This window comes from Phascolarctos cinereus, unplaced genomic scaffold (genome assembly GCF_003287225.1).
Source record: "Phascolarctos cinereus isolate Bilbo 61053 unplaced genomic scaffold, phaCin_HiC Scaffold_9;HRSCAF=440, whole genome shotgun sequence".
Lineage (NCBI taxonomy): Eukaryota > Metazoa > Chordata > Mammalia > Diprotodontia > Phascolarctidae > Phascolarctos > Phascolarctos cinereus.
Genome location: NW_027556402.1, coordinates 204024507 through 204045661, shown reverse-complemented (window position 1 = coordinate 204045661; position 21155 = coordinate 204024507). Strand labels below are relative to the sequence as shown.

Sequence of the window (21155 nt, the reverse complement as noted above, 5' to 3'; positions counted from 1 at the left end):
GATCTGTAGAACCACAGTGGAGATGGTGGGTCTAGAGAAGTTTTGGGGGGTTTTTTTGCAGCTAGGAGAGACTCGGGGCTTGTAAGGTGTTTGTAGGCAACAAGGAAGGGATCAGAAGATAGAGGCTGAAGATTGGAAAGAGAGAATGACAGTAAGAGAAATCTGATAGAGAATTTGGGAGGAAATAGGATCAAGAGTTCATATAAAAGGATTGGTCTTGAAGGGCCACCTTTTCACCAGAGACTAGAATAATGGAGGAAATGGTGGAGGATAATGTTAGAAGGTTGTGAGGTGAAGTGGAGTGCAGAACAGGAACTTCTCAGTAGGAAACCTTGATTTTTTTTCCAGTAAAATATGAGGCGAGGGCCTTAGGTGAGAAGGGGTGAAGGGAGCCTTGAGAATAGAAGAGGTTTGGAACAGCCATTGAAGAGAGTGAGATACAGAATCAATTATGGAGGAGTAAAAGAATTGCTTTGCTGTAGTGAGAACCCAGTTAAGATTATAGAACATAAATTTGAAGTGAATCAGGTTAATATGGCTGTGGGACTTTCTCCAGCTCTATTTAGCAGAATATGAGCAGGAATAGAGGAGGAAAATAGCAGGAATAATCCAGGGTTGGGGTTTAGTGAATTATAAGAAGCAATGAGATCAGGGAACAAGGGATTCAAGAGCAAAGGAAAGTGTTGAATTGAATTGGTTCACTAAGATTTCAATGGGAGAGGTGTTGTAACTAGAGCAGGAGTGATGACCAGTTAAAACATTAAGGTATGGGATGCTTACAGGTCCTCGTTAGCACCCAAGAGCAGCTTTGGAAAGAGTGACGCATGAGGAGAGATGGAATGATAGGAGCTTGTGATTGGTTAAAGGAACTTCTGACCTCTTGATCATGAAAATAGAACACTTGAGAATGATGGAAAGATAAAGGGTGTAACCATCTTTGTTAACAGATGAGGTGGAGTAGAGGAGTTAGGTCATGAGAAGAGAGCAGATTGAGGAACTGGGATGTTGAGATATTTGAAAGATCACCCACCTGTATGTTGAAGTCCCCTATTATGAGGGCAGGAATTGATATGTACTTCACAATAGCCATGATATTGTTGATTAGATTTTTAATACCTGATCAAGAGGCAGAAGGCCAAGGCTGAAGGGGCAAAAAATGTATGATGTGGCAGATCCCTGGTCCTGCCTGATGGTCACGACAGGAGTCATTGGGTATCATAGTTGTCTGTGCCATATCTCCTTATTATATTGTGAGTTTTAGGAAGTTATTTCTTATCTACACTGTATATCTACCTCAGTACTTAGAATAATCTAAGTCACATTAGATGTTTAACAAACATTTATTGAGTTCAACTGACCAATTATACTTTTGACTCTTTGGACTTCTGCTCAACGACTCAGCTGTTTTCTCACCCTGAAACTTCCTCCCACCATGACGATCTCCTTTTCCCATTGATGAATTCCTTTCAGGGGTCACCATTTTGGTAATAGATCCAGGTCAGTCATGCTTCATCCCCCTCTTTGTGCTTCTTCCATCATCACTCCCCCACATGGGTACCTTTCCTCCTTGGGCTCCATTTTCAGCTTTTATGTGTTGTCTTTCCCTATTAGAATGTAAGCTCCTCAAGGGCAGTGACTGTCTTTCTTTTGTTTATATGTGTATTCCCTGAACTTAGCATAGCACCTGGCACACAGTAAGATTTTAATAAATGCTTGTTGCCTGCCTGTTGAAAAAAAAAATTCCCACAGGAAGTAAGGAATGAAAAGTGCTTTCCACAGGAACTACTCTTCTCCAGGGCAGGCAAGAATAGCAAAAGATTGAGGAATTCACTTCTAGCAGGTATGGAGAGCAATGATAATTTTGTGTTGACCTGAACGTATTATTTGATATATGTATTTCTGCTATGGACAGAAGAATTCTATCTCTACTCAAAGTGCAGGATGATTTCCTTCCTGGAAGACAGAAGGTCTTGAGGAACATCCTTCCATCTCTTAGGTCATCAGACACAATGAAGTGTTCATCAATAAAATAGATTCTCTAGCATCCTCATTACTTTTTCTTCCAGAAAGTCTTTTTTATACCTTTTAATCTTGTTTTTCTGTTATTTTACTTATAGTTTCATAAATTGTATTGCCGTTTGCTTTTTAAGGACAGAGATACTTCCTTATTGATAACCTTGTCACGTTGCCTTTCACCTTCTTTGTATATATCTGTGTCTACCTAGTTATTTCCATGTTGCTTTCCTCATTGAATGTGTGCACTGTGAGGACTGGGGCTGTTCTTGCTTTTCTTTGCATCCTCCGGCACTTAGCACAGTGTCTGGCACATCGGAAACTCTTAACGAATTCTTGTTATCCTGATTTGGCTTGAGGAACATCATATATAGTCATCCAGCTCTATCCCTCTCCTTCCACCCCGTTCTTTCATTGTTCCCTCTGGATCCCCTGTTGTATTGTGAACCAAGAGTCCTTCCTAGTAGACCTGTGTCTTCCTCCTAGAAATTACTTTGTATATGTTTTGTGTTTAGAAAGTAAACTCCTTGAGGGATTTTGTTATTATTGTCTTTGTATCAGTTGCTTAATAACTGCTTATTGAATTGGATTTTGTTGAGAGTAAGTATTGTGTCCACTCCCCAGGAAAGAACTGGGGTTGTCAGAAAGTCAACTTATTTCTCACCTCCAAACCTGCAAAGTCCCCTTAATTTCCAGTAGTAATAGAGGACAAGGTCTGGGTTTGCTCCCCAACACCATGGCTCTCTCCTTTGTTGCTCCTCAGTTAGAGATCCTGTTTAGTCTGAGAACTCCATTGCTTGGTCCAGGTATGATGTTATTCAGGAACTCTTTCACTTCTATATCCAAGACGCACTGGCACTTCTCACCACTACACCTCTGCCTCTACCCTGCAGGAGCACCTGGTTCCCTCTGTAGGAACTCCTTTACTCTGTCAACCACGCTGCTTCCACCTCTGGAGCTGAGATGTTCCCTGGGTAAGGCTACTCAGATAAGCAAGCTTACATGCCACTACCACAATCCCCATTGCTAAGAACAACCTCACTTATCTGCTTCTCTCAGCTCTAGTTTTTATTCATTCATGGAGGCTGTCGATTATTTGGATAATTGGTGAAGTTTGTGCTGTGCTCAAAAGAGAGAAGCTAATAATTTCTTGACTTACCTTCATACTTTTGTCCTTAAAAGGCAAATGAACCAATAAGGAAAACTTCTATTCTGATCTCAACCCTATACTAACTAACATTTTTATCAATGACTTGGATTACGGATCTAATTCTCACCAACAAGAGGGAACTGGTTGCTAGAGTGGAAATGATGGGGACCTTAAGTGACCATTCCATCTTAAAATTTATGATAGAGGAAAGGAAAGCCAATTGAAGATACAACCTAGATTTTGGGAGTAGCATATCTCAAATGATTGAAAGGATGGATAATTATGAACCCAGATTAAAATTCTGCAGATGATGTCAGCCCAGGAAGCAGGAAAAGCTCTCGAGAATGAAACTCTGGGGGGGCAGCTAGGTGGCACAGTGGATAGAGCACCAGCCCTGAAGTCAGGAGGACCTGAGTTCAAATCCGGTCTCAGACCAAACACTTGACACTTACTAGCTGTGTGACCCTAGGCAAGTCACTTAACCCCCAATTGCCTGGAAAAAAAAAAAAGAAAACAGAGAATGAAATTCTGAAGACATTAAAAAAGTTCTGATGATGAAGAAAAGGGGAATGAGTGTGACTTTCACTGTTGGCAAAATTCTAGAACATATTGTTAAAGGGATGGTTAGTGAACATCTAGAAAAGAGAGGTAGGATACGTATCCTCCATCAAAAATGAGTTGTGACAAACTAATCTCATTTTCTTTTTTTACAGCTTCACTACTAGACTGGTAGAAAGGGATGTACTGTGGATCTATGCTACCTAGATCTTCTCAAAATATTTAACAGTCTCATATTTCTTTTCTGGAAAAGATCATGAGATGTGGACTAAAATTCAGTAGTGTTGAACTCAAATAGAAAGGGATCGCTGTGAACTACATATTGACTTAGAAAACTTCAAGTTGTATTTTTATTTATTTTGTTAAACATTTCCCAATTATGGTCTAATTTGGTTCAGGCTGCACTTCTAGTTTTGCTGAGTGGCCTGCAGGCTAAGAGTGTGACACCTCTGGACTAAGTAATAGCAAAATTAGGTGAATTCAGACTTCATCAAATGGTTGATCTCCGTCATTCAGTTAAGAAGCATTATTAAGCAACTGCTGTGTGCCAGGCACTATGCTAGAACAAAAACAAAAATGAAATGATTCCTGACTTTGAACTTACATTCTGTTGGAGGAGACAACTCACATATGTAAGCATATCTATAAAGAAAATACAAAGTAATTGGGGGTACACCAGCAGCTGGGGAGATAAGGAAAGACTTCATGTAAGAGTGGTGGTTGATTTGAGTATTGACAGAAATAGGGGTTCGGAGAGAGAGGAAGTGACAGAAAGTTCATTCCAGACATGGGAGATAGCCAATACAAAGTCACGGAGATGGGAAATGGAGTGTCTTGTGTGAGGGACAGCAAGAAAGCCAATCTGGCTGGACCACAAGAGTATGGGAAACAGAATGATGGAATAAGGTTGGAAATGTGAATTGGGCTAGGTTGTGATGAACTTTAATAGATAAGGGAGTTTATGGTTGATCCTGAAGGCAATAGGGACTCATTAGACTGAAGGGAAAGTGAGGACTTGAGAACAATGTCAAGACTGCAAGCCTGAATGACTGAAAGGATGGTGGTGTGCTTGACAAAAGTAGGGAAGTTTGGAAGTGAAGTGGGTTTTGGAGGGAAAGATAATGACTTGGGGGCATGTTGAATGTGAGATACTTAGAAAATGTCTGATAGGCATTTGGAAATCTTAGGATCATATATTGAAATCTGGAAGGGACCTTGGGGTCATCGATACCCTACAAAGGTTGTGACTTTCCCAGAGTCACATTTCTAGTATCTGAGGCAAGATTTGAACCCAACATTTTTGGCTCCAACTCCAGTTCTCCATCCACTACACACCGTGCTGTTGTTCAATATATTACTCAAGCTGAAGAGAAAGACTAGGGCTGGACATATAGCTTTAGGAATTATCTGCACAAAGAGACTAAACTCATGGGAACTGATAAGGTGACTAACCAAGTAAGACAATATCGAGACAGAAGAGGACCCAAGACCGAGCTTTCTGATTGACTCACAGTTAGAGAGGTATGATGTGAATAACGAACGAGGAAAAGAGACTGAGAAGGAATTTATCCAAGTCACTGATACAAACGCTTATCAGATTCACAGATGACACAAATCTGAGAGGGACAGCTAACACACTGAGGGACAGAGCCAATATCCAAAATTATCTTGATGGGATTGAACAATGGGTCAAATTGAATTAGAGGAAATAAACATAAGGGGTTATTAGGAATAAATAAAAATGAGACTCCCCTTCTGGGAGTCTGGGGAAGCCTAATGGACCTCTTCTCAGAATAATGTTGCAAAGATGCAAATTTAGGCTTAATGTAAAACAAAACTTAAAAAAACAAACGAATTAGAGTTATCCCAGAGTGGAATGGCCTGCCTTGAAAGGTTTCCCTTCATTGAAGGTCTTCAAGCAAGGGCTGACCACTTATCCAGAGTGTTGGAGAGTAGATTCCTGTTCAGTTATGGAATGAGCTCAATGACCTTTAAGGCTCCTTCCACCTCTGAGATTCTTTGATTCCTTAACTGATTTTTAAAGGGAGAAAAGAACATGAATTGATAGAAAGGCCTCCTAGGATAGATCAATAGCTTGTGGGAAAACTGGAGTTTGTTCTTTGGATTAGGGCACTGTCTGAATAATTAATGGATGACAGGTGGTGTAAAGGACTGTGGACTTGGGTCCCAGGCATGATTCTACCACTTACTAGTTGTCTGGTCTGAACAAGTCATTTTACATCTCTGAGTATCAGTATCCCCATCAATAACTAATAAAGTAGGTCAATAAATAACACTTGATTGTTGGGTGTGGGGTAAGGAAGACCTGAGCTCAAATCTGGCCTCAGCCACTTACTAGCTGTGTTATCCTGGGCAAATCACATAATCTTATCTGCCTCAGTTTCCTCATCTGCAAAATAGGGATAATAGTAGTACTTACTTTAAGAGTTGTGAGAATAAAATTTGCAAAACTGAAAGCACTATATAAATGCTATTATTACTACTACTACTACTACCTGTACTACCTACTTTATAGAATTGTTGTGATTAAAATCTTTTACAAATCTTAAAGTACTATACAACTATAGGGACTAACTTCTGCCTTGATTGTTCTGTGAAGAAGTAGAAATGTCACTTAAGAAAATGAAGTTGAAAAGAGTGGCTGCACCTGGCCAAATACATACAGAAAATCTATGTTGGAGGAAACATAATTTTTAAACTCCTCAGGGATCAATTCTGAAGCTATCTCAAATTGGAGGAAGATTTAATTCGATTAAAAAAGAATAAAACCAAATGCAGATTATAATTACTTTAAAAGAAAGGCAACTCAGAACAACATTTCAGTAACTACTGGTCCATATACTTACTCATTTACTTCTAGAAAATCTTTATGAGGCTAGTCTATGCAGAGTATTGAAGGTATCCTTAATAAACATACATGGAATAGACCAGGCAGGCTTTCATAGGCCATTTTCTTCAGTAGACATGTTAGTTATCTTTAGTTACACTAATTGAGAGGTGTAATCAACATTGGATTTAGTTTTGTTTGTTTTTGTGGATGACAAAAAAGCATCTGACGTGGTTAAACAAAATGCAGCTTTAAAGGAGATGGAGGCTAACTGTGGTGATGAAGGGTCTCAAGATCATGCTATATGAAGTTAAGTTCAAGGAACTGGGGATGTTTAGCCTGGAGAAGAAAAGGCTTAAAAGTATCTGGAAATGACTGTTGCCTTCAAGGGGTTGAAAAGCTGTCACTCAAAAGAGGACATAGACCTGTCCTGCTCAGCACCTAGGGAAAGATGAGGAGCAACAGATAGACGTTGGGGAGGCAAAGTTAGGCTTGTTGTCTTCTGTACATGTGTTAAAATCATACCAGAATCTACTGGCAGATACAACCAGAAGTTAATTTTATTCATCAGTTGGCTGAGGAGCATCATAAGGTGAGAAATCCAACAGAGATATGTGCTTTCCCGTCATGGAGAAAGTCCTGTGTAGAGAGAGATATTTATGGATAGCGAGGGTCTTCAAATGATCTTGTTTATAAACCATTTGCTGATGACATGGAGGAAAGGGACATTATAGGCCCTCAGTGAGATGCACAGTCACTCAAAGTGGATTAAGGTCTATTGCCAAGATTATAACACGGAATTGGATGGACAACTGATTGAACAAGTCCATTTGTTCATGTATCTTGGACAAGCGCTACAGGTAGAGAATGATTTGGACCCATATTTTAGGGGAAGGAAAGTAGATTAAATTACATTTGAGTACCACTTTTTTTTTTATAGCTACATAGCTAAATATAGCAAAGACACAAGAGGTAACAGCGTAGCACGTTTATATTGGTGTTTCTCCTCACCTATCCCAAATCTTCCTTCCCCACTCACAGGTTTTGGAAAGGAGATCAGTGTGTTGATTTTGGTGTCCTGGGCCCAGCTCTGGGTCCTGTATTGGAACAATGAAAGTAAGGGAGGGAATTGGGTTAGGAGTAGGGAGTACTGGGAGATATAGATCCATCCATCTCCTGGTCTTATCACCAGCAAATGAGGTTTTCAGAAGCTGTTATTCAGCATTTTCAAGGACCCTACACTGCTAACTGATAGAGGAACCCGACTTTTTAACACCAATATTCTCTCAGTGATGCTATATGGCTTCAAATTATGGAACACTATGATTTCAAAATAAAAATTGTGGATGACTCAAATAGCTGTAATATATATATGTGTTTATGCACAAACGTGTGTATGTATGTGCATACATGTATACATGTGTATGTATATATATATGTATATATATATATATATATATATATATATGTACACACATCTAGTATAAATGGGCTATGTTGTTGAGCTGTTGCAGTCATGGCTGACTCTTCATGACCCATTTGGGGTTTTCTTGGCAGGGATACTGGAGTGGTTTGCCATTTCCTTCTCTACCTCATTTTACAGATGAGGCACTGTGGCAAACAGGGTTAAGTGATTTGCCCAAGTCACACAACTAGGAAGTGTCTGAGGCCAGATTTGAACTTAGGAAGATGAGTCTTCCAGACTCTAGGCCAGGTACACCATCCACCATGCCAGCTACCTGCTCCTAAAGAGGCTGTAGCATATTGCCAATGATGGTTGTTATTTGTCCTTTCTTGAAGAGGACCATGACCTCAAGAAGGTGATGCTATGACATGCAAGTGAATTGAATTTAAGTGAGAGAGGGCTGTGCAAAGTCACCAGCCTCACTTTCTCCTCCTGAACCATCTGGGTCTAGTGGCAAGATATAGATCAAGACAATGATGGCCCTTACTGCCAATGAGGACTTGCTTGCAAGGAACCAGGACATATGGGCTAGTCATTTAGTGAAGGTCTGTTGGACCCCCAGAATGGTCAGCTGACTAGACTACTAATTGCTTTCTTTCTTTTTCTTTTTTTGCTTTTAAGCAATTGGGGTTAAGTGACTTGCCCAAGGTCACACAGCTAGTAAGTGTCAAGTGTTTGGTCTGAGACTGGACTTGAACTCAGGTCCTCCTGATTTCAGGGCTGGTGCTGTATCCACTGAGCCACCTAGCTGCCCTTAGACTACTAATTTTCATGAGGTCAGGGACCCTCTGATTCCCCTAATGCCTAGGAGTTCTCTCACATAATGGGCACTTAAATATTTATCGAATGCATAAATGAATGAATTAGATGGCTCTGGTAAATCAGGCTTTGCTCACTGGGATTCAAGTGGAGTTACTTGACTATGTCTTTAAACTCAAATTACTCTGGCCCTCACTGACTGGCCAATAACAGGTCCTAGCCCAAACCTCACTTGGTCATTGTTTGGACTCTGATGGCTCAGAGTAAGTGTAAAAAGCAATTGTTTCTGTTTTGGCCAGAAACTCTGAGGGTCTTCCCCTCCCAGAATGATTCTTCTGAGAAAGGCAAACTAGTCTTATCTTTTGTTACCTCAGTTCTTATCTGTCCTTTAATCACTGAATGGGCATTGCCTCAGTCACCTGAGACCTGTTAAAGACCTTAGCTTGAAAAGGCCAAAGTCCTCCACTGCATGCTGGGCCATCTCCAGTCGTCTTAATCTATGTCATGCCACTGGACCTAGATGGCTCCAGAGGAACAAATGAAGTTGGTGACTTTGCATAGTCCTCCCTCACTTAAATCCAATTCACTTGCAAGTCATGTCATCTTCCTGATGTCCTGGTCCTCTTTGAACGAGGGAAAAGGACAGGAGTTCTGTCACATAATGGGCACTTAAATGTTTATTGAATGCATAAATGAATGAATTAGGTGGTTGGCTCTGGAGCAGTTACTTCCATGGTTCAAAGGATTCATAGATGAGTGGTTTAAGAAGTCCATATTGCAAATCTGTACAGTTCTGTTCATGTCCTCTCATAAATTCTCCATAAAGGATTCACTCTAAAGATTAGAGGCCTATCTCTTTTTCCATAGTCCTCAGCAGCCGTCCTGGAAAAGCCACAGAGGAGGGTCTTCCAGGACTTAGACTATCCTGTACGGGGGATTTGCGGGAAGCCAAAGACAAGAATCACAGCGGCAGAAGGATGGACTGGAACCTGGCCTGGTGAAGGGAAAACCCACTTTGAAGCTGTCACAGATTCGTCCAAGTATTGGTGACTGATTGATCAGTGCAGCAAGACCGAGCCAATGGAGGAGTGCAGAGGGCGGGAGGAGGAGATTGCACCAATCCTGGTGGCATGGCGAGGGGCGTCCCAGGGGCTTGTCTCCAGGCAGAGCCGAGAGTGGGCGACTGGCCCAAGGCAGAAAGGGGGTGTGCGTGGGGGGAGGGGAGACCACAACCCAACCTCCCAGGAAGGGCTGGGGGCGGGGGAGGGCAGGGATCGAAGAGGCGTGGCTATGCCCGCAGCAGTTCTCATGGGCGCGCTTGTATCCACATGAAGGGGGGGGTTCGTGACGACAGATACTGTCTTTCTGTGTGCCGTGGCTACATCTCCACCCAAGGCCGCGCCCAAGTTCAAGGATACTTAGAATTTCTCCTTCTTTCGTGGTGAGAGTCTCGTGGCCAAGCCACTTCCTCCCGCTGAGTGGACGCCTCTCCCGACATCCCCCCTCGCTCCAATCAGAGTGGTGCGCCCCGCTTCGCCCCGCCCCCTGCGGCCACAATGGAGCCCCGCCCTCGGGGGCGGCTCCTCCTCGGCCCGGCCCCGCCTTCCTCCCCTCCCCCGCCCCGAGGATGGACCCGGCTCCGGCCCCCGCCCCAGCCCCAGCCCCGGCCCCGGCCCCGGCCTGAGCGCCCCTCCGAGCCGCCGGCGCTTCCTGCGGACCCTTGCCGAGGCCCCCGCCGCCGCCATGGATCTGTCTCACCCGCGCCTGCTGGGCCGCTCGAGAGCCCGGGCCCCGAGCGGAGGATCGTCCTTCGTCAGGTACCGCTGCAGAGGCAGCCGCTGCCCGGCACGGCCCGGCCCCCGCCCCCGGACCCGGACCGGACCGGCCCGGGCCTCGGCCTCGACCCACGTACCGCCCAGGCGGCTCTCTGACAGCCCCTCCCCAAGAGCGTCCCTCCGAAACCGCCCCCTCCCCAGGCAGCGTCCCCATTGTGCCCCCAACCGCTCCCTGCCTCTGGCAGCCCCCTCCGTTGGGCTGCCCAAGAGCCTCCCTCCGACAACGCCCCCAACCGACCCCTCCCCAGAGAGTCCTACCCATTGTGCCCCCAACCGCCCCCTCCCCAGGCAGCGCCCCTACTGTGCCCCCAACCGCTCCCTCCCTCAGGCAGCCCTCTCCGTTGGGCTGCCCAAGAGCCTCCCTCCGACAACGCCCCCAACCGATCCCTCCCCAGAGAGTCCTACCCATTGTGCCCCCAACCGCCCCTTCTCCCAGGCAGCGCCCCTACTGTGCCCCCAACCTCCCCCCACACCCCGGCAGCGCCCCCATTTTTTCCCCAACTGCCCCCTCCCCAGAGAGTCCTACCCATCATAACCCCTAACTGCCATCTCCCCCAGAAAGCACCCCCTATTGGCCTCCCCCAAACTGCCGCCCTTCCCAGACAGCGCCTGTCTCATTGTGCCCCCAAACCGATCCCTTACGGAGGCAAGCACCCCATTGTGTCCCCCAGCGCCCTGTACTCCCAAAGACCTTCTCTGACAATGCCCCCAAACCAACCCTTCTCCTAGAGAGCTGTGTCTGCCCTCTCCCCCAAGAGAGCACCCCATTTTACCCCTCAGGCCACCCCCTTCCCCACACAGTGCTCTCGCAATTATCCCCCCAAACTTCCTCTCTCAGACTTTGCCCCTCATTGTACCCCCAGGAGGCCTCCCTTTCACAATGCCCTCAAACCACCCCCTCCCCAGACAATACTCCTCCAAAGAAAGCCTCCCCCATAGAGCCCCTCCAAGCTGATCTCTACCCTTAAATGATGCCCCCATGAAGCCTCTCCTGGCAATGCCCCCCCCACAATGCTTCCATGAAACCTCCCCCTGAAAAAACTTATTCCTTTAAGAGTATCCCCCAACCTCTCTCTTGCCTCCCCAACAATGCCTTCTATCTTCCACAGCTGCCCTCCCAAGATGTTACCCTCAAACCTTCACCCATTAGGCTTCCCCTAAAAACTGCCCCCCTCCTCCTGCAAACGGTCAGGGCATTCCGTCTCACACAAACAATGAATTATTCTAGCTAACCAGGGACCACCACTCCCTTACAGTGTGTTTCCTGCCAATGAGTCTCCAGACGCCTTCTTGAAAATGATTTCCAGGCCTCCCCCCCCTTCCCCATCCTCTTGAAGATGCTCCCTGACAACAGCCCCCAACACAAAGACACCTCCCTCTATCAGATGCTTCCACCAAGGAGTAGATAACTGTCTTCCTTCCTTGAGCCGCCCCCCCCCAAGCTGCCCTTTAGTGATACTTCCCCCTTCCCCCAAAAAACACCATATGATGCCTTCTGCATAGAAGGCTTCCTCAGATAATACCTCCCACACCAGGCTTCTCTCAGACATTTCCCCATAAACCATTTTCTTTAACAACACATCCCCTCTATTCTCCAAGTGTGCCTTTTTTTAATACATCCCATCCTTTTTTCTCCCCATCTCCATCTTTCCTTGGGCACAGACCCCAACTCCTTATTTCTTCTGAGAAAGAAACACCGGGAAGGTGCTGAGGGGAAAAGGTGGGCTACAAATGAAAGAAGGGAGCAGTGAAAGGGTTGTGAGGTCCCTGAAAACACTATCAAGTTGATGCCCTAGATTCCAGGGCACCTTCAATAATTCTGCCAGGAGATAGAGCCCCAGCTCCATGACTGTTCAGGCAAGGGGGGGAGGGGCGGCATAATTCAGGCCCCCTCTTCTCACTCCCCATTCCGAGGGTCTTTAAAGCAGACAAAGGAGGGGCTGGCTCAGGGCTCAGTGCCCTGCTGCTGCACTGTACTAGAAGCCTGGGAGTAGGCTAGATGCCCAGTGGCTGGCATAGGGGGTCCTCTTGTTTTAGGCATCCCTGTAGGGGTAAATGACATTTTGGTTGCAAAGCAGTGGGGGAAGGCTGAGGGGTTGGGAGGAAGTGAGAGGAGGGAGAAGCCTGGAAGCTGAGGATTGCCAGCCATCTGCAGAATGCTCCTGTGCCTGCAGACCCAGGTCTGGGTGAGGGAATGACAGTGAGGCTGGAGCAAGGTGGAGGAGGGGAAGGAAGGTGGTCTAGTGCTAAATTCTGCTGCTGTAGGAAGAGGCAGCTCTTTTTCTTTGTTCTTCTCCGATGCCAATAAATACCTTCTCAAATGGAGGTTGGCAACTTATTTTTTTACTATGAAATGAAATGATATCTGCTAGAAAAGGCCCTTGTTTAAGGAATTTCTGTGCCTCAAAAATGTTTATGGAGAGAGGAGGTGGGAGGGGGGTGGAGATGCCATTTTCATCCCATAGACATGAAGCTACCTGGGGCTCCCATACTGGAGCCAGTGGGCCTTCCACTAAATAGGTCAAGTGGCCTTTGCTGAACTGTTTGGCTCTAGCTACACTGACCTCCATAGAGTGTCCTGGGGCTTTGCAGTCTCAAGGGAATAGCTGTTTATGGCAACCATTACCAAGCTTAAACCCGAACACTGACCCAGAGTTTCTGACTGACCTATTTGCAGATGGAAATAGTGTCTAAATTTTGTGCAGGAACTTCCCAGGATGTGTTGGGAGCTTTGGGCATGGGCTCTAGGCTTTCTGGAAGGCTAGAGGCCAGGGGGTTTAGGTGGGCTCAACTTCTTAAGGGACCAGGTCAGCACACAACTCTGATGCTGTGCTAAGGTGTTTTTTTCTTCTTTAGTGTCTTGAGTCTTTGTACCTTTGGAGAGGTGAGCTTTCTAATAAACATGTCTCAGAGAAAGCTGATACCTTCCCTGTTGCCCCAAGCCTGGCATTATTGAGAGAAGATTATGCCTTTTTGGTTTTTGTTTGTTTGTTTGTTTTCATCAGAGGTTTGTTGTATAATTTATATAATCAGGCAAGTTCTGAATCTTAAAATAGGTACTCTCCTTGAGTAAAGCTTGTAGGGCTTTGGGCAAGGAGCAGTGCCAGCAGCTAGCTGTGCCATAAGCCAGAGAAATATCCTCCACCTTCCATACCCCCAAATCTGTCCACCTATCCTTTTCGTAGGGGAGCAGACTTTTTTCTATCCCTTTCTTTCTGACCTTTTCCCCTGCTTCTGACTGCATCGAACATAACCAGCTGGGTTGGGCTCTATTCTTTCCTAATGTGGCCCACATTTGGTTTACACAGTCTTTTAACTCACCAGTCTACTAGAAGGGGTAGGATTAACTGGTGAAGTAACAGTCCTGAAGACCCATACTAAATTGCAGTGGTGTGGTTCTGCTATTTGTGATGGAGGCCAACTTCACAGAAGGTGTGTGTAAGCCAGAAACTAAAATAATGTGGCTGCTCAGGCTGAGAGGCTTCTTTGTAAGAGTAAAAGGGGAAACCTGTCCAAAGGCTAACTGCCTGGTTCAACACACCTTTTCCTTCCACAGAACCCCCTTTCGCTAGTCTTGGTTATTGGCTTAAGTTTCAGAGAGACTCTGCTATTTTTATGTCTGTTTTCCACTCACCTTAGAGTTTCTCTGTTGTCCTCTTCTGGATGTGGCTAAGCCCTCCAGTTTACACCATTCATGTCTTACCTACTCTTGGCTCTGTTCTCTGTTTGTCTCTACTCTTCCTGTCCTCCTCTGGCCCTCTTAGTTAAAGTTGTCAATGTTTTCAGATCTGGAGGCCCTGAAAAGTTGAAGATTCTTTTCTTGGTAATATTGGTCTAGTGGCAGGCTATTATGGTAGGATTTGTTTGCCCCTGATTGTGGGTTAAATTAAGTCCTGAGTCTTTCCCTAGACCACGGATGGATGCAGGGTCTGTCTTGTGCTCTGTGCTTTGTATTTGGGACTAGCTGTGGGCACTTTCCAACCCATTAGAGGGTCTTCTGCCTTATTGGGTGCCCTTAAGATCTGGGAGAATGTCCAATGGCAATCTGGATAAGGACCCCAGAGATGGCATCAAGTTCATCTAATTCTGTCTGATCCCAGGCTCCCAATTTAGACTTATATTCTCATCTTTAATCCTGCCTGGTGCTTTATAAAACCCCAAAACATGAAACCCTTGATACTTACCCGAGATGATAACAGTTTTGTTACTTGGTATCCCTAGAAGTAGGTTTTGTAGACTGTCAAGGGAAAGCTGACCAGTCTCTAGAGCCAGACTGCTATGTACTGCCTGTATGGAATTGAATTTAAGAGATGTGGTCAGAGCTCAGACAATTCTTACTGGGAGACCTTGATCACATTATGGCACCACTTTGAATTTCTCGGGTTGGAACAGTAACACTTGTACACACAGTGCCCAGTTGTATGCCCATGAGGCACATGGGCATACATCTCATGTACACGAGATCACAGAGATATACAACTTTTTGCAGCATGTCCTTCCTGTAAGGGAAAGGTAGTCCTATTTCGTTTATGACTTGATTGGCAAATATATGACTGTCAGTCAAGTATTTATTGAGCTGTTTGTGTTGGAGGTGCTATGGTATATGCTCTATAAAATGACATAAGGAAAAATGTGGTTTCTGCCCACCAGGACCTTGAATCTGTGCCTCTAGAAAGTACGAGTGGTCTCTTTTCATCCAGTTGCCCAGTGTCGTCTTTATTTCCCTTGATTCTAACATGACCAGACTTTGGATAACATGTGGCTGGACGAATGATTGTCTTTCTCTAGGTCCCCTTAGTCTGGAAAATAAATACCGTCAACTGTTTTGGGACTGAGATGAGGTTCCTTGGGGTGCCTCCGCATGGGAACCCCCCCAGAGCAAGGCCATGGCTATGCCAGGGGAATTAGGGGCCTGTTTTGGGACTCGGTCCTCTGTGCAGCTTCCAAAGAGATATTCCAAAAATATAGATCTTTCTGTTTCACTCCCAGCTCGATAAACTCTAGTGGTTTCTTTTTGTCTCTAGGAGCAAATACAAGCTACTCCATTTGGCATTTTAAGCACTCAGCAACCAAACTCCCACCTACCTTTCCACATCTCTCCTTATAAATCTTTGCCTTTTACACAATCTGTGGTCTCACCAAACTGGCCTTCCTGCTTCTCCTTACACATGATCCATGTCCTGTCCCTAGGCCTTTGTCCATTCTATCCCTTCTTTCCTCAAACCTCATATCTGGAATTCCCTTGTTCCTCACTTTCCCTTCATAGAATTTTTGAGTTTTCTTTAAAGCTTAGCTCAAATGATGCCTCCTTCCTTTCCCAATTGGGCCTTTCCCAATCCACTCCCTCTAGCTGCTAGGCCTCCCCTCTCCCATCTCCTTGGATTTATTCTGTACACCCTTATCTGTATGTCTTGTCTCCCTCAGTGGAATGCAAACTCCTTGAAGGCAGGATGGTTTCATTTTGGTCTTTATAACCCTGGGGCCTCATTCAAAACCTGCTACCTGGTAGGTCACAGCTAAATGCATGATGACTGATTGCTTTAGGGAGAGCAGATCACACACAGGTTCTGTCCTGCTGGTCACTTACGGATCTAACAGGCCCAAATATAGCTAATGGGAGCTGTGGAAGGAGAAAAGAGATTTAGAAGAATTGGCATGAGTAGAACCTGTAGGACTTGGCAACTGGTTGGATATGGGAGAAAAAAAAGATGACAAGTGATTCTCAGGTAATCCACAGCTTCTTCAGCACTCTGGGGTGTAATGCGTCTGGGCCTGGTGAGTGAGATTTATTGAAAGTGTCTGGATACTGTAGCTTATCATCAGCTCTCCCTCTCTTCCGCTTCTTCAAGTCTGACTTCTCTACCCCACCACTAACAGACTACCTGCTCTTTACAAGGATGTGGATGAACAGCTGCTGAAGATGATGGCCCTTTCTAGGTCCTCATACCTAGCCCTTTACTCTCTTCTCTCCTCCCTTGACTTCCCTAACATTGTTCTCTCTTCAGCTTCTCTTCCTATCTGTTTTATATGCCTTTTATAGAACATTGTAGATCTCTAGCTCACTGAGCATGGGTGCCCCCTAAACCCTCTCATGTCTTCCCTCTACAATCTCTCTTGATTATCTCATAAGATCCCATGAGTTTAAATGTTATTTCCATGCAAATGATTTCCAGGTCTATATATCTAGAACTAATCTCTATCTTGAACTGCAGGCCCTGAGTATTCCATAGGCATATCCCATGGGACAGCTGGGTGGCACAGTGGATAGTGTGCCTGGCCTTGGAGTCAGGAGGGCCTGAGGTCAAATGCTATCTCAGCTGCTTACCAGGTGTATGACCCTGGGCAAGTCATTTAACCCTGTTTGCCTCAGTTCCTCATCCATAAAGTGATCTGGAGAAGGAAACTGCAAACCATCCTAGTATCTTTGCCAAGAAAACCCCAAATGGGGTCACAGAGGGTCAGACACAACTGAAACAGCTCAACAACAACAAAATCCCATAGGCATGTCAAAACCAATGTGTCTAAAGCAGAAATTATCATACCTCCACCACCACCACTCTCCAAAACTACTACTTCACCAAATTTTCCTATTTTTATCATGGGCAAACTATTCTTCTAGTCACCTAGGTTTACAGCCTCAGAGTCAACCTTGATCTTCACTCTTACCTCCCTCCCCATATCCAACTAGTTGTCATTTTGACTTCCATATCCTTAGCCTTTCCCCCAGTCTCTCACTCAAAAGGTTACTGACCTAGTTCAGGCTCTTTTCTCCTGTCTGTACTATTGCAATTGCCTCTTCACTGGCCTCCCTGTATTCAGTCTCTCACATCTCTAATGTATGTTCCACACAGCTGTCAAATTTATATTTTTAAGACATATGCTGGAACATGTCACATGTCACATGTCACATGTCACATCCTTGCTTAAAATCCTTAAGTGAGTACCCAGTGGTGACCAGATGAACAGAAGCCCCTTGGATGGCTTTCAAGAGCTTCTACAATCTAGCTTCAGTTTGCCTTTGCAGCCTTATTTCGTGGTTCTTCATGAATTCTAGGCTTGGCCGAAATGTATTATTTACTATTCTTTACTTTCTTCTGCCTTTATGACTTTGCCCATACTGTTCTCCATATCTGAATGAGAATCCTTGAGCCCCTATTTCTCTCTTTTGATATCTTTCCTCTATTTCATGTCCAAGATGTCCCAGATCCCCCCAGCTGGAAGTGAGCTTTCCTTCAGCAAATCTCTCAGAATGTTTTTTGACTTCTCCTGTGCACTTAGTCACTTTGACTTGTAGTTGTTCACATCTCTCATCCCCCTACTAGATTGTAAGCTTTTTGAAGTGAGGGACTGCATCCTGGCACCCCTAGCACTGTGCCTTGCAGTATCATAGTCACTTAAGTAAATGTTGGGTGAATTGAATAAAATGGAATGGGGTTGAACCCTGTAGGTTGATGATCCCAAAGAAATTGTGATGGACAGAAAGTAGATTGCCTGACTTTGCCTCTTGGTCAGTGAATTTGACTTTTATTCCTTGCAAAATTCTAGAGTGCCTTACTAAAGGAATGGCTTATGACTATTTTTGGAAGTGATCATTCTAAGGCAGCATGGGCTTCTCAAAAACAAGTCATGCTCGAGTCACCCTGTTACCTTTTTTGATAGTTACCAGACAGGTAGATCAGGGGAATGTTGGAGAAATGAAGTATCATTAGGAAGGCATTTGACAGAGTTTCTTGTGATATCTTTGTGGACAAGCGGGAATGTATGTGGACTGGACAATAGGATAATTAGGTGAATTTGAAACTGATCTACTAACATGCTCAGATCTCTGTATTAGAAAAACAAAACAAAGTACCTTCACTTGATCCCACTGTCTCTTCAAGCTATTTTTTTAGGTCTTTGCTACCTGTGGTAGGCAGACGCCTGGAAAAATGCCTCTACACTAGATGCTTTTACTTTCTCTCTTCTCACCTCTCAGTCCCTTGAAGTTTGCCTTTCATCCCCACCACTCAACTGAAACTGTTCTGTCAATGGGAAAGAACAACAGGCATTTTTAAAGTGCCTTCCATGTGCCAGGCACTGTGCTAAGCACTTTACAAATATTTTTCTCATTTGATCCTCACAATAACCCTATAATAGAGGTACTGTTATGATCTGCATTTCACAGTTGAGGAAACTGAGGCAGTTGGAGGTTAAGTGACTTGCCCCAGGGTCCTACAGCTAATAAATATATGAGTTAGGATTTGAACTCATTCTTCCTGATCCCAGACCAGTGTTCTATCTACTGTACTCCCTAGCTAACTCTATCTCTATTGCTAAATCCAAAAACCATTTTTTGACTCTTTAGCCTTCTTAACCTCTCTGCAGCATTTAACACCATTGAGCACTCCTGCTTCTGAACACTCTCTCGTCCCTAGGTTTCTAGGAAACTGCTTTTTAAATATACAGTATTTTATTTTTTCCCAATTACATGTAAATACAATTTTAACATTCTTTTTTAAAAATTTTGAGTTCCAAATCCTCTCTCTCCCTGAAATGGCAAGCAATTTGATATAGGTTATACATGTGCAGTCATGCAAAAACATTTCCATATTAATCATGTTATTAAAGAAAACACAGACCAAAAAAAAAACCCACAAAAAAGGGTAAAAAATAACATACTTCATCTGCATTCAGACTCCATCAATTCTTTCTCTGGAGATGGATAGCATTTTTCATCTTAAGTACTTTGGAATTGTCTTGGATCTTTGTATTGCTGAGAATAATTAAGTAATTCACAGTTGATCATTGTATAATATTGCTGTTACTATGTACCGTGGTCTACTGGTTCTGCTCACTTCACTTTGTATCAGTTCATATAAATCTTCCAGGTTTTTCTGAAAGCATTCTGTTCATCATTTCTTATAGCACAATATAGTATTCTATAACAATCATATACCACAACGTGTTCAGCCATTCCGCATTTGATGGGCATCCCCTTGATTTTCAGTTCCTTGCCATCACAAAAAGAGCTGCTAAAAACATTTTTTTTGCATGTAGGTTCTTTTCTTTTTTAAAAAATCTAATAATGAATAGTGGTATTGATGGGTCAAAAGGTATGCACGGTTTTATAGCCCTTTGGGCATAGTTCTAAATTGCTCTCCATAATGGTTGGATTAGTTCACAACTCCAGCAACAATGCATTAGTGTCCCAGTTTTCCTATATCCCCTCAAATATTTGTCATTTTCCTTTTTTGTCATATTATTAGCCAGTCTATAGATGTGAAGTGGTAACTGAGAGTTATTTTAATTTGCTTTTCGCTAATCAATAGTGATTTATAGCATTTTTTCATATGACTATAGATAGCTTTGATTTCTTCATCTGAAAATTGCCTATTCATATCCTTTGACAGGACATTACTTTGTCATAGTTTTCTTCATATCTTACCTGATTTTTTTCAGACTTCTTTGCATGGTCACCGTCCTTGTACTGCCTCCTATGTATGGGTGTATCCCAGGGTTCTTTCCTAGGTCCTTTCCTTTTTACTCAGTGATCTCCTCAGCTCCTGGGTATTCAGTGATCATCTCTAATCAGATGACTGCCAAATCCATATATCCAATCCTGCTCCCTTACCTCCAGTCCTACATCTCTAACTTTCCAAAATGTTGAACTGGGTGTTCCAATATCATCTCAAACTCAGCATGTTTGAAACAGAACTCATTGTCTTTTCGTGCTAAATATACCTGTCTCCTCAGTTTCCCTATTTTGGTCAAGTGCACCATCATTTTTCTTGTAATTAGAGGAAATATAAGTAGGCTCCCACAAGCCAAAATGGTACAAAGGTAATGAGAATGGAAAATGCTCAAGTAGAAGATGTTTAAGGCCCAAAGGGAAACAGTTCCAGTGGTTTGTTTGAAAAGACCAATGCGCATATGCTGGAAAGCCACCTAATAACTTAGATTTTAAAAGGCAAGGTACAGAAGGTTTAGAAGTACAGCCAAGTAACAGAGTATGGATGTGAGGGGGTGGCATGGGCCGTATTAGAGGTGGTGAGAGAAGCTATAAGGACAACAAAAAGATGAGTTGGTTTGTTTCTGTTTGTTTTTAAAGCTACACTGGGAGAAAAAGAATCTAAGAAGGAATAGGACCTTTGCTTAGGGTAGACAGGAAGGCAGCAGAGGTATTTCATTCTGATTTTGTTTCTGGTTGTCTTTGCTAAGGAGAATGAGCTTTCTATTGGAAATGATCAAACAAAAACGGTTAAGAGGGAGTTGATTCTCAAGATAAGTAAGATACGAATATGAGCCACCCTTGATGAGTTCAAGTCACCTGGTCCAGATGAAGCCCATCCTTGGGTTCTGAAAGAACCAGCAGAGGTGATGACTGAGCCACTCTCAGTAATATCATGGAAAACAGTAATAGTACCTCAGGATTTGAGAAAGGAAGATGTTATTCTGACTTTTTATGAGGGAAGGGGATAGTCTGCAAACCAGACCAGTGTGCTTTTCCCTTGATGGTTTGCTCTGTCTATATCTTGTGCATATCCATTA

General features: G+C 43.9%; 1 protein-coding gene across 1 annotated transcript in view; it reads left to right on the top strand.

Annotated features, from left to right (window-relative positions):
- Nucleotides 1–10426: 10426 nt before the first annotated feature.
- The window catches only part of DNAAF9 (dynein axonemal assembly factor 9), a 173456-nt gene continuing 162727 nt past the window's right edge, over nt 10427–21155 (top strand). Inside the window, 1 exon segment of the mRNA XM_021005399.2 lies at nt 10427–10610. Coding sequence (XP_020861058.1) covers nt 10537–10610 — 74 coding nt within the window. The 5' untranslated portion in view covers nt 10427–10536.